This window comes from Ananas comosus, linkage group 9 (assembly GCF_001540865.1).
Source record: "Ananas comosus cultivar F153 linkage group 9, ASM154086v1, whole genome shotgun sequence".
NCBI lineage: Eukaryota > Viridiplantae > Streptophyta > Magnoliopsida > Poales > Bromeliaceae > Ananas > Ananas comosus.
The window spans coordinates 10,854,649-10,868,516 of record NC_033629.1 but is presented as its reverse complement, the minus strand read 5'-3'; the positions used below and the strand labels follow the sequence as shown (position 1 = coordinate 10,868,516).

General features: G+C 34.9%; 1 protein-coding gene across 5 annotated transcripts; it reads left to right on the top strand.

Moving 5' to 3' along the window:
- On the top strand, positions 822–13,651 carry LOC109715087 (DNA-directed primase/polymerase protein). Of its 5 annotated transcripts, none has more exons than XM_020239889.1 (15): positions 822–1,001; positions 1,124–1,227; positions 1,746–1,912; positions 2,239–2,385; positions 2,498–2,549; positions 3,063–3,237; positions 5,903–5,985; positions 6,723–6,935; positions 8,881–8,997; positions 9,883–10,021; positions 10,663–10,770; positions 11,205–11,270; positions 11,375–11,616; positions 13,095–13,187; positions 13,373–13,651. In XM_020239889.1, the coding sequence occupies exons 1-14, from the start codon at positions 932–934 to the stop codon at positions 13,173–13,175; spliced, it is 1,764 nt and encodes a 587-aa protein (XP_020095478.1). In that variant the 5' UTR covers positions 822–931; the 3' UTR covers positions 13,176–13,187; positions 13,373–13,651. The 5 variants fall into 5 exon arrangements, with proteins under 5 accessions (XP_020095478.1, XP_020095477.1, XP_020095476.1 ...); XM_020239888.1 differs by having other exon boundaries at positions 13,320–13,651; XM_020239887.1 differs by having other exon boundaries at positions 13,095–13,651.

Sequence of the window (13,868 nt, the reverse complement as noted above, 5' to 3'; positions counted from 1 at the left end):
CAAACACGAGCGAGTTAAGGCTGGCTCGTGTTTGGCTCGTTTCATAAATAAGCCGAACACGAGTTGACTCTTTAAAGTATCAAGTTAAAAAATTACACTCATATTCGGCTCGTTTATTAATAAGCCGAATATAAGTTGGCTCATGAACAATAAATTAAAAGAATTATGAAGAATATATTCAGGAAATAAATTTGTGAGGTCTTATTCATTTGACTTTTATCTAATAGTTGAAACTTTGCATATAAAAGACCTTTTTTATAATTGAGTTGCACTTTATAATTTAAATTAAGCTAAACCAAATTATAAAATTTATATTATATATATAATTATTTATTTATATTTATATATATAAATATAAACTATATGTATTCCAACTGTTATCGAGCCGAACACGAGCGAGTTGACTCCAGCTTGTGTTTGCCTCGTTTATTAAATCAGCTGAAAAATTTAGCTCATGTCAGCTCGTTTATTAAACGAGCGATTGGATCTCGAGTTCATTTCCAGCCGAGTATGAGCTGGTCACAAACAGCGAGCTGAATTGCTACCCTCTAGTGCGAGGTTTCGAAAACAACTTCACGCTCCTCCACCTCTGGTGTAAAACAAACTTACTCACAATGGTCCGTATCTGTTACATACAAATGGGCCGTATAGGTCCTACTTATTGGGCCGGGTTTGGGCTTAGAGTCTTAAACCCGAGTTCAAATGTGAAACTGACATATGGGCCCAACACGTCAGTGTCACAAGTGATACGTAACCGTTACACCGAGGCCCTCGTGGGGAGCGGAAACCCAAAATTTCTCTTCCCGCTCATTTCGAGGCGATCGAAAACGAAAAGAAAAAAAGAGAGAAAAAGGTAAGGAAAAAAAAAAAAAAAGAAACCCTAGGGAGGAATAAAGGGTTCGATACCCACTTCTCCTTCCCCATCGCGCCCATGGCGTACGATCCAAAAGACGACGTCGATAGGCTCTTCGCGTGCTTCAAGTGCGGAATCTCCCCTCCTCGTACGCCGCCTCCTCCTCGTCATTCATTTCTCTCTCCAATCCAATCCATTTTGGTTCATCTCGATCAAACCCTAATTCACTGGATTTCAAATGCTTTTTTCTCTTTTTTTTGCGTGATGCAGAGTCCGCATTGAAAGAACGAAGGACGCGAGACGAGAATTTGAAGAAACCGGCGCAGCCGAGCACGTCGAAATCATATGCGATGGATTCTCCAGCGACAGAGAAGGTAAGGGTTTCAATTTGTAGATCAAAGAATCTTTTTCCTTAAAGTGAAGCATGTTATGGATCTTTGTGTAGGAATCTGGTTGTGGATTAAGGTAATGCCGATTTGTTGCAGGTTTTGTGGTAGATTGGAATCAAGAGGTTTGATTACTTATACCTAAACCTAAGTCAAAGAACTAATGCAGATCATGAGTAGTTCACCTCTACCTCTATTCCTTGTCGCCCACAACATCAAATAAATTGTGTCACATAAAATGGATATATAACTTTCGGAGAAGTATGATTGAGAATTGGAAGAGTCATCCTATATCAAGTATTTTCGGGCTATCAAAAAGAGCTACAGATTTGACCTATTCTTTTAGAAATGTCGTCAGCAACTTTGGAGCTATATCCAATATTTCTGCCATCACCGCGTGCTATTTGTATTTGTTCATTAATCATGATGCCTTGATGGTTTTGTCTATGCTGGAAAATTATGAAATATGACTTTTCTTGTAACATTTCTTTCACTATTCTTTTCAGCTTGGTGCATCGACTTCAGCTGCAATCAAATTTAGAAGTGGCAAACAGATAACTCCAATTGTGTTTTATGGATCCCCACAAGGAGCTCCTGTTAAAAGGCCATCTCGCCTATTACGATTATTGCATGAAATCCGAATTGATCTCAGAGAACAGAATGAGTTGATCAGGTGTCTAACTGGATAAGTTTGTGTTTACCTAGAACCTATATTAGGAGAAATTGTGGCCTGCTCCTAGTGCACCACATGAGAATGATCTGCCCTCCATGTAGTCTCATACTTCAAACACCGTTGCCTGAGTTCGGTCCTTTTCTTGATTTAAAAGTTATTTTCTTTTGGATGATAAGGTTTGAAGTATGAGAGGGGATGGAGGGCGGTTCCCTGGGTAGTGTTGGGGGTGGCATGGCGCACCAGGGACAGGAAATGATTTCCCTGATATTGGAAGTTATAAGTTCTTATTTCCACTGCTGAAAACCTAATTTTGCATGCCTTTACAGGGAGAGGGTTTGGGCTACTTTCCCCAGACAAGAAGAGGCAATGAGATTTAGTAAAGCACATGCACAAAGTAAAGTATTTAGTTATCAAGATTATTTGACCGGTCAAAGAAGATTTCTTGTGTCTACATATGATGAGTTCTGGGGAAGGTTGGAATCTTAAAAACAAACTTATTAAAAAAAACCTGTGAACATTTGTAATGCGACAGCATTTTCTTGAGTTCCTATAGCTAAGTGCTTTCAATTTCATGTGTTTTCTCAGGTACAAAAATATGGATTGCAAATTTCGCCACCACTACGAAGTCATTCAAGACGTAATGCTTTGCCTCTATATTTACAGAAGAGTAAAATTAAATATGAGGCAATAGCATACTAGGATCTTTGCCTTTGCTCTGTATCAATTTTTCGATTCTTTTCTAAGGCATAGTGATTCACTATCAGGACATTCACTAAATATGGCCACACCTTTTGATGCAGTCAAAAATGGTTGAAGACTGCACGAAATATTTAGGCTAATCCTAAGTGTTTACGCTGATGATTAACAGCCATCCTATTGGTTCTGTTGCACATGGTATTTTTTTGATATTGTAAGGTATTTATTCACCTTGAGTTTAATTCTATAATGACTTAGTGCTGGCTCATCAATGACCGAATCATCTTATATATATATGTTTGGTCAATATTATTGTACCCATATTCTAGAGAAGTATCATAGCATGGGAATCAAACCTTCTTTGCACATATTATTAACTCTTGGCACTTACTGCAGTGGTCCAATTGAGTTATATAATATCTAACCAACTGGCTTTTACTGTCTTTCTCTTCAGGGTTCACCTTGCCACTTATATTTTGATCTAGAATTTGACAAGAAAGTCAACAATGATAAAAATGTAAATGAAATGGTAGATACATTGATTTCTATCACTTTTAATGCCTTGTCTGACAAATACTCTATCCAAGGAAGTCAAGAGTGGATCATAGAGCTTGACTCGTCTACCAGGGGTACGGCTTTTTTAACATGTTACTTTAACACATTTCCCACAATTTTGTTCCTTTTATTGTCATTTCTATTAAGTTTTATTTCTTTCACGCTTACCTGTTATTGGTTCATACTGTTATGCAGCTCATTCTTGCTAAAATTATTCTGTCCAGGGATTTTTTTTTTTTTTTTTTGTTGAAGGTTACATATTTTACCCTTTACAGACCATAATTGCTTCTTTAAACATGCTTTTGTATGCAGACATTTTTACAAGCTTATTAGTACTAAAAGTTAAAAGGTTGAATAACCAGAAAGGGACCTGCACTTTAGTCCAAGTGTCAATTACCGTTACCCCTTGATTTAAACATTTTATCAATTTTAACCCACCACTTAACCATATCTCAGACAGGCCCATGCATTTGGGATGATTGTTAGATTCTGATGCACACTTTATGGAAATGAGTTGGTAGATGATATTTGTTATATTAAATGGAGTAGAATAACATTAATTTTTTTTTCTTATTTTTAGAATCTAAGTAGAATAACATTAATGGAATGAATTATCTAATAAATTGCCAATTTTGGTAGCTCTAGTAAAGAATGACGTCTTTTTTAAATGGTATTTGATCTGTTATTTAAGTTGCAACTTTGAATCTTTGATATGTGCTCAGATATAGAATTGATGCAGTATGCCAACTCATTCCTGTAAAACTTTGAACATGGTGAAGTCAAGGATTTAAGTGCCGTGGCACGGAGTTGTGCCGGAAACTTGCCGTCACGGTATGGCACGGTCCGTGCCGAGCCGTGCCGTGCCGATGCCTGCCGGTCAAAAAATTCTTGTGTGCCGACACATAATAGCATAAAATATTTATTTTCTTTAGTAATAAAATATTCTAACTATTTATTATGTTTTTTTATCACATCTTTTAAACTTTATAGAGAAAATTACTTACTAATTTAAAGAATAGAGGGTTCTGAGCTGTGCCATCGGCACGGGGTCTGTATCGTGCCGGTATTTTGTTGGCACAGTACGGCACGGTGGATACGGTCCGTGCCGACGGGCGCTTAAAACCTTGGGTGAAGTACGGGATTGAAACTAATGCACTTTTTAGGGTAAATTACCCTTTTTAGTTCCCAAACTTTTACTCAAACTTCACTTTGACCCTTGACATTTTTAGTTGGACTTGGACAACTGACACTGATCTTTTGGAAGTGTCTCACTTTAGTCCTTTCCATCAGCTACTACTAGAAGAGAAAATTATTGCTTGCCTCAGTGCATCGTACATCTAAATACCACGTATCCATTACCCTCGGTTCCATCTCATATTTTAATTCCTACCATGTATTGACTTACAACTTTTTCTCTTCTTAGAAGTTGGAGTTATTACAGGGACAGAGGGATGATGAATTTGTGGTGGACGGATAGGATGCACCAAGTGCAAGCAATTATTTTTCATACACTGTAAGAACTAATGTATAGCACTTTGAAAACTGGAGTGCCAAATGCCCAAACTTAAAAATTTAAGGTCTAAAGAGAAAATTGACTAAAAGTTCGGGGCCTAATAGTGCAATTTACCCCCATTTTTAATGGAGAGGGCTGTTTGAGATGAGCTAAAGTGCAGATATTTTCTTTGGTGGTAATTTGGTTAAACCCAAAGTATCCGACCTGTACTGACTTGAACGTTCTTTTGATTTGATACTGTCCGAATATTAGCCTGCCTATTACACTGGATTGGATGAACTGAATGAAGAAATCTCTTTAAGGACTATGGCCTACAGCATGTGTAGGTGGAAAACACGTCAAACTATGTTCTTCCTGATTTAGTCTTCTCTATCTTTTTCACACGGAAGTTGGACCTTGGCTATCCTTTCACTTGTAAGCTCTCTAACAGTTATATCCTATTGTGCATAAAATGTGTGCATGAATAAATATGTGCATCCACGATATCTAATTGTGCGTATGCATATAAATACATACATGCACGAATGCATACCTCGGGCAATAAGGATAGGTAAAAGAATTTTGGAGTCAATGCATTCTCTAGTTTCAGCCAGTGGTACACTCAAGAAATTTTTAGCTATATTCAAAATGGTTAATACTTGAAATGAAATGTGATGTGCCATAGAAGAATGCCACCTCATTTATCAATGATTTATGGATTTCATCAGCTTTCATAGAGTACAGCTGCTCCACCCTCCTCGTTGAAGACCTTACTGATTGGGAATTGTGCATGTATACTTTGTTAATGAGAGAAAGATGTGCCTTTCTTTTTCCAGTAATAGGCAAGCAACCAAAAAATTGGTAAAAGTATTTTCTTCATATGAACCTTTTTAGATTAGAGACATGCAAACGAGAATTCGGACAAATCCTATAAGAGGTTTTACTATCTAGATGGTAAAAGAAGCACACAGGATCCATCATGTTTGTTCCTTTTCTTGCAATTTGCGAAGGTCATAGTGCCATCGTTTGCTTTGTAATTCATATGTTTTTATGCTTGTTCATACTTTGACAAGTTATTAGATTATCTGTGCTACTAAGATGTACTCTGTTTACATCACTTCCAATGTTCTAGATGCAAAGAATAGATAACAATTGTATTGTTTGCTCTTCATTCTAATTCATTTATCTAGCATAACTACCACCGTTGGGCCTAAACTGTTTCGTTCTTTCTGACTTGATTTTGGTAGAAAAATTCTCTCGCCATTTGATCGTCCGCATACCCAAAACTGCATTTAAGGACAACTCACATGTGGGTGCATTTGTTTCTGAGGTATTCATTTATCAAAAGCATCAGTAAGTTCTTTTCTTTTGTTTGCAGCTAACTGTAGACATCTGCTTTGTTATAAATATGGCCGCTATAATTCATTTGTCAGCTAAAGGCCCTTTATTGACGAGGACATCCAATTTGGTGATGAATGTGGACCTTGGTTTAGTTCTGAACAAAGAGAATTTGTATAGTTGGTGAAGTTACTGAGAGAAAAGGCATTTTTATTGTTTGTTTTGTTATTGGCATAATTTTTGTCCAACTCCATAGATAGTGCTTTAAGAATACTTCTTAGGTTCATGGTTTATAACTCGTGATCATTTTTCTCTTATTTTTACAAAATATTATGGACACTTTCCCAATTATAGGTCATCTGTAAACAGGTCCCTCATCTTTTATTTTTAAATTGAACTCTTCACCTAACGCATCATTGATTTTATAACTTTTGTTTTTGACATAATATTATGAAATTTAATGGAGTATTTTATTACTTGATGGTGTACTCTGTCGTCTTCCTGACAGAAACTGTTAAACTTTGACAGATACCGATGAAACATTCTGAAACCAAACAACACATTGAAATGAGGGGTTCAAATCCAAAACAAATGATGTTCAAATGCCTGTTTCCCATTGATACATTGTTTGGGGACATGTGATGGTTTATATATTTTTAGCTTTATTTTTTATTAAAGATGTCTATTTTTCACAAAGTAACCTGATACGGAACTGCATGCTTCAATTAGGTATGTTCACAAATTGCTTGTGCCCGTGGAACTGCTCCAAAATTTGATGAATTGTATATTAGAAAAGATGGCAGCAGTGCTGATAAAGCTGATCATCTTTTTCTGGACAATGCTGTCTATTCTCGAAATCGCTGTTTTCGTCTGGTGTTTTCTTCAAAGGCTGGAAAAAGCTCTTTCCTTCTGCCCACTGAACGTTTCAAATGCAAAAATATGGTATACTTTTCGTTCACACCATTCCCAAAATTCTTGGTGCTTTGAAATGTTATAGTTCATTACAATTCTAGTCCTTGAAATCCGTTCTAAATAACAATTTAGTCGTGTTCTTGCCCTAACATCTGAAAAAGGCTCCATAGTTACCCCTTTATTTGACTTTCGTTAAATTGACACTCTATAGACAAGAAATAAATTTGGGTTCAAACTTAAGTGACTAAATTGGTAAAAATGGAACACAGAGCTCGAAATTGAGCTCAAAATTGGTACAATATTTTATGTCATTACCTTGAGAATCAAGTTCAAATATTATAATATAGCAAACCAAAAGGTCAAAAAACTAGAAAACCTTTATTCCATTTATAGTTTTTTGATCATTTATTTACCTTCAAAACCCCCGATATGTCATATTCATCCGTTTGCAATTTTCAAGCTTTTAGGTCCATAGCACCCGCTTTAGGGGGCCCAATGGTGCTTCAATGGCCGCAGCAAACCCACACCACTAAGTTTTGCTTTCAACGTTATGGCGTAGCGGTAGTACAGTAATTCTCCCATATCGACCGCCATAGACGGCATAGCGCCGCTATTTGAAACATTGACTTTATCATTTTTTTTTCAGATATGAGGTTTTTTCTTTGCAAAGAGGGGAAGAACATATTTTCCATGAGAAGTACGTAGAGAAATAATGAACTTCTAAATTTTAAAGTTTAAATATTGGTATCAGTAAAAGCTGATATTATGGCTGTAGTTACTCTTATAACTGTAAATGTATTTGTAATTATGTCTAACAGCGATTGCAGGCTACTATTGTTTTACGTTTACTTATTATAGCAACAATGACTGTAGCGGTAGTTACTCTTGTACTTTCTAGACTGTATTTTCTAGCTGATTGGACATTGCTTTGTTCTTATTCTTCCCTTTTTGTTTCTAGAAATAGCAATAGTTTTTTTTTTTTTTTTTTTTACAATTTTCCAGCTTTCGAAGAGAAGCTTATTTGGTGACAATGTGAGTCCTATTCTAGAACTTTGAAGTATGTTTGGCATGAAAAATAGTAGGCTGAATGAATGAGTAAGAAACCCTGAGCATGATGATTTCCTTTCAAGATTATGTATTAGTCCTTCCAACCTTGTTATTCCTATAATAGTGCTTCAAAACATTCTTAGTTGTGCATATAGTCCCTACCTTTAAACTTCATAGCCCGAGAATATGCTCTAACAGAGTTAGCTTTCTAAGACCAAGCTAATATTAGGGCATTTTCAATCCTAAGACACTTTCTGATTTATAAAGAATGTAATTGAAGCATCTTTCAAAGGAACTCACGAATCTCCATATTTCTTCAGTTCCCAAGAACAACTACCTAGAACATTGTAGAGGTCAAAACTAAACTAAGATTTGAGAGGAAGAAGCAATCTCAATTATGTTTGGTCACGGGACAACTGTGTAAATGGCTCTTTCGAATATGAAAATATGGATGAAATGTAATTTCTTTAAACTAGCATATTCCAAGTTTTTCATGGATCTTTGGATGAAGAGAATGATCTCATTGAGGTTAAATAAATTATTTTACAGAGAAAAATAGGGGAATGAGATAACCAGAGAGGAGATGTGGTAGAGAAAATAGAAATCTTGGAAGGTAGGACAACCATAGATTGACTTTTAACCTCTCAAAATATCCTTGATTCAGCTAAATTGTCAGAACTGCATAAGAAATTTTAAGGGAACTAATGTGCAAATTATGAGATTTGATGGATTAATATGCAATATCAAATGATTTTAGGGACCAATATGGAAAAAAAAGCTGCTAATTTTATTCCTAGTTTCTAAGTATTCACTTCTCTGAATGCTGCACCGGTGTTATGCTATGAAAATCTTCAACTGAAAGAGATTTTGTGTGTTTACGATAGTCTTGCATAAATAACCTCTAAGTATTTTCTGGAAATGGTTGCAGAATGAAAAGCAAGTCTTCATGGATTCACTTATCTGCAAAGTAGATGATGATTGCGATAAACTTCTGATATGCAAACTGGATTTGGATTGCAAGAAAACTTTGTGTTTTGATTCTGAGGTGAGTATTATTATCTGTATAGATAGTATTACACTCAAGGTTTTAAGTGCTCGTCGGCATGGGCCGTATCCGCCGTGCCGTACTGTGCCAACAAGATACCATCATGATACAGACCCCGTGCCGATGGCACAGCTCAAAACTCTTTATTATTTAAATTAGTAAGTAATTTTCTCAATAAAGTTCAAAAGATGTGATAAAAAGACATAATAAATAGTTAGAATATTTTGTTGCTAAAGAAAATAAATATTTCATACTATTATGTGTCGGCACACAAGAATTTTTTTGACCGGCACGGCTTGGTACGCACCGTGTCGTACCGTGGTGGCAAGTTTCCGGCATGACCTTGTGTTACGGCACTTAAATCTTTGATTATACTGACTCAGTATAAATACAATGAAAGGTTGACTATGTCCTGCTGTAGAGTTTATGAGAATAACTTGACAACATAGAAATATGTTAGACATCTAAAGAGTGCACATGCTGATGTGTCTATTAGCTTGTATGGCTTGGTTGAAACTTCTGCAAAAGTGACGTTTGAGCACTGCTGCATGAATAAGCACTAATGGCTTTTTCATTAAAATCTCCTCTAGTGTTTGTGTAACAGAAATAAAAGCTTCAAAGAGCTCTTACTTTTGGGACCCCAAAGCTTGTTTTAGCATCTTGCATAGCAAACGCCGCAAACCATTTTTTAGCCAAATTCCTGGTTTGTCGAGTTTGAAGCTTCTGCTTGTTTGAGTATAGAAGTTGTGCCTAAGCTAGGCCAAAAGGCATTATATTGCATTTTCTTCGAGGATGTATTTGTATGAAGTCAGCACTTCTAATGTACAAGTTGCGAGCCTTGGTAAATTGACTTTGATATTTCCTTATGCATATCTTTTAAATCAGGTGAAAGAGGAAAGATCATATGTTTCATTTGATGCTCATAGAAGTGATCTTTGCAGTCACACGTACTTCTCAGGGAAATCTCCATTTCCAGCTTTGGATGCATTTGTGGAGTGTATAGGCTCTGTCGGAAATGTTTCAGGTTTATACTTCCCAAAATAATTTATGTTTTCAATTTCTTCCTCAAATACTTGTGTTTCAGGATTTCTTGTTTGGAAATGATCTGCTTATTAATATGCATATTACTTCTTAAGATATCTACACTTTAGCCCTGCAAAATCTGAATTTCAGTAGCCGTACAAATAACTTGATTTCCTCCACATATACCCTTGTGCTCAAAAAAAAAAAAAAAGCCACTTTCTAAGAAACCATGTCTCATATACAGCCAATTTCCTCCAGTAAATTGGATGATTTTTCATCTTAAAGTTACTTTTGAAAGAGTTTGCACTTTCAAGAAGTACATTAGTAAATATGTGTAAAAGCACCTGTAGTTTCAATGCCTTTCCTCTTGTGTTCTCTTTTTCTTTCACGCATATATTATGACTTCATATGATGTAAACTGTCATGGCATGCTACGTGATCATACTTCCAGCTACATTGAAAGAAACCTATGTTGGAGTTATCACTCCCCCTACAAACCTCCGTCAATTTGTTATCATACCTTAATTAATAAATTAATCTTTGAAAACCGCGGAGAAGCAATTTTCTTTGAGGGTACATTGCTGACCATTCTTGTTTTTCCTTTTTTTTTTTAATTATTGGCATTCTTTTATGAAATTACAGGAAAAATTCGTTGCTGGTACTGGTTTTCAGAATATGGCTTGATGGTTTACAGCATGTCTAGTGGTAGATATTGCGAGCGGATTGGAAGAGAACACAAAAGCAATCATAGTAAGCTTACCAACCACTGCAGTTATTTTATTTGTCTATCAGCAGTCAACCTATTTATTATGCGATTGTTAATATCCCTATAATTTATCTAGTTACAAATCTATCCCTGCAAAATCAGAATTCTCTTCTGTGCTCAATAAGGACTTAATTTCCTACATTACACCCTTGTACTGCCAAAATGTTTCTGAAGAAACCTTTTCTAATACAAAAGTAGCCGTCTCAAGGAATTGGATGAGTCCCCAACATAAGATCAGGATATTAGCCTAAGAAACTACACTTGCAAGTTCTATATTAGAACAATTCAAATTTTAAGGATTCATGTTTATAGATAGAAGATAGATGATTTTGCAGGCATATATACATAATAAGCTCCTTTATTGGTCATGTTCTATGACAAATGTGGACTAACAGCTACCAAACTCATGCTGGTTCAGTAATGTACATTGTCGACTTCCAAAGAGCCGGTTATTACCAAAAATGTTACGACCCAGATTGTCGAGGTTCGTGCAAGAATTACCACCTTTGAATTAGTTATTCTTTACATTGAAATCCTTCATATATAATAATTTACAAGATAACTGAAAAAAATGGTTTATAAAAACAGGTTACCGATCTCCGTTGCGCCCCTTACCATATGATGTGATTCCCGATTCTATGGCAATTTTTAATTCAACTCAGACAGAAAATTATAGTGAGGTTGTGGACATCAATTTTGCTGTTCAACTTGATGGTGATCACAACCAATTAGTTATTGAGAGCTGCACGAAAGACTACAGCTGGTGGGAAGAAGCTGTCAAATTTGCCGACTGTATGGAGGTGGAAGATACATCCCGGATGTGCAATTTGGTGAGTGTAATCTTATGGTTATTTTTCATCTCCTTCAATTGTTTAACTCCGTTTTTTATTTGAAATGGTTCTTGTCTCTTTGAAGTTACATTTATTATTTTCCATCAATCTGTTCAAATCAGAGTTTTAAGAGGCTTATCTACAATTGTATGGAACCCAAAGCTAAGTTGAGAAAACTTCAATTGAAGAGGTTGATGCACTTCTAGGGTTCATTGTCAACTTTTTGGTAAATCTCTTGAATTTGCCCACCAAATTCCCAGCCAAGCAATTCGAGGGGCAAAAAAAAAATTTGCTATTGAAATGAATACTTTTAGGCAATTTCAGTTAAGGTCTTTATTCTTTCTTTATACTTGTTTACCTAGTGCTGCTTATGGTTCGGGTTAAGTAAAAACTGCTTATTCCAGAGATAGATACAAGTTCAAATATGGGCAGAAATTAGACCAATTTTGCGTTTGGAAGAAAATTGAGTTATTTCTGTGAATAAGATAAATAGCGTTTGGATGGTTAGATTGAAACAAGAGAATTAAGAGTTATAATTTTAAATTAAAAATATATTATCTCATTAATTAACACCAAAATATTAATTAAAAATAATTTAATAAATTAATAAATTTATTAGCTATGAATATTGTATAAGATAATAAAAATACATTAATTAATTAATTAAATATAAAAAATAATTTAACTTTTTAATTAGTTAGTGAATTATTTTAGTTCGATGACTAGTAAAAAAATTAATTAGATTAATAAAAATATTAATGGTTGATCAATATAAATATTAGTTTATGGATAAACACATTAAATTATTAATAATTAATTATAAGTAATAAATAATAAATTAATTAATTACTTTATTATTTAAGCAATGAATAATGATTTAAATATATTAATTAGATTAATTAATGATTTAATACCGTAATTAAAATTAAATTTATACTTTAATTAACCTTGTTCCGGCTTAGGAACAAATCTTGTTCCGGGTAAAGGGTGGAACACCAGTTTTAGGCTTATAGTAGGTTATACTAGCTTATTCCAGAGATCCGAGAACTATTGTTCTCAAGTACGAAATTTATGTTTGGGAACAAAGAAGAGAATAAGGACTTATCCTCCCCCTCTGTTCCCGAACCAAACGCCGCCCTAGGGAATAATCTTCTAAAATTTCCTTTAATTTTTTTTAAAAAAAATTAAAAAGATACAATCATAAGCTTTTAGCATATCAAATTGTTTACATTACTAAAGCACAAGTGAAAGAGTCAAACTAATGTTGCTTATTTATCTGTAAATCTTCTCCTGCCTAGTCTTGAAGACAACTCATGCAAGCGAAATTTGGGCCTTTCTGTAGTTCTTTCCTGTTGCATTTAGCTTTCTTAATATTTTTGGCATTTAGCAAACTTTACTGGTGAATGTTCAGTAGAATGAGGAGACTTATAATATCTTTCTTTTTTTTAAAAAATTTCTCTGCACAAACTGTGCTACAGGTTGAAAATAATGATGAAGAAGATTGTGAATGGTGGGCAGATGCAGAAAAGTTTGCATCACAAGTTGAAGGACAAGTTTGATTGACCAAAACGGTGAGCATACAAATGTATTTAACCATAAAATGGGATTAGTATGTCTACTTCACTGCAGTTTTAACCTTGTTATTACCAAAAGGAACTGGCTTATGTAGTTGGTAATAGCATATGAACTCTTTTTGAGGCCAGTTGAGATTATCTTTGAGGTTCCGTGATCTCATCAGCTACATTGGTGTTTGAAGGAAACACAGAACAATACGGACCGTTAAAAGATCTTTGAGCTATTTACAGTCCCTCGAATCGCTCGGTCTGCCTGTTCTACACAGTTTGCGGATATAGTGGGACTAGGAAGGATTGGAGTGTATGTAAACATGTAATTGTAATCCCTACTCGGTTGCAGCATCGGAGAAACCTAGAACTGTATCACACTATAATAAATGCTTGGTTTGTTGTAAAGGAAAAGTAACTGAGAGAATTGTTCCAAGGGAATATATATTTGGAAAAGAACGTAGTATCTTGATGTTTGATTCTGTCAGGTATTATTCTCTTTGTCGCCTTTGCTTAAATAACTCTTTTGTTGCCACATCAATGCCCTGTGTGGGTCTATTTTATCTTGTTTTTGAAAAGAAAAATAATGAACGATTTACTGTTTCTTTCGTGTATTATGTGGTAAAAATAATTTATTTTATTTTCTAAAGTCTTTTTACTAACAATTTTAATAATTATCATACAAAAATT

Bases quoted from the DNA above. Each gene is read 5' to 3' on its own strand.
- LOC109715087 (XM_020239889.1), top strand. From the start codon at position 932: ATGGCGTACGATCCAAAAGACGACGTCGATAGGCTCTTCGCGTGCTTC. The intron at 2,550-3,062 runs GTAATGCTTTGC...CTTTCTCTTCAG, and splicing joins ACTACGAAGTCATTCAAGAC to GGTTCACCTTGCCACTTATA. The intron at 8,998-9,882 runs GTGAGTATTATT...CTTTTAAATCAG, and splicing joins CTTTGTGTTTTGATTCTGAG to GTGAAAGAGGAAAGATCATA.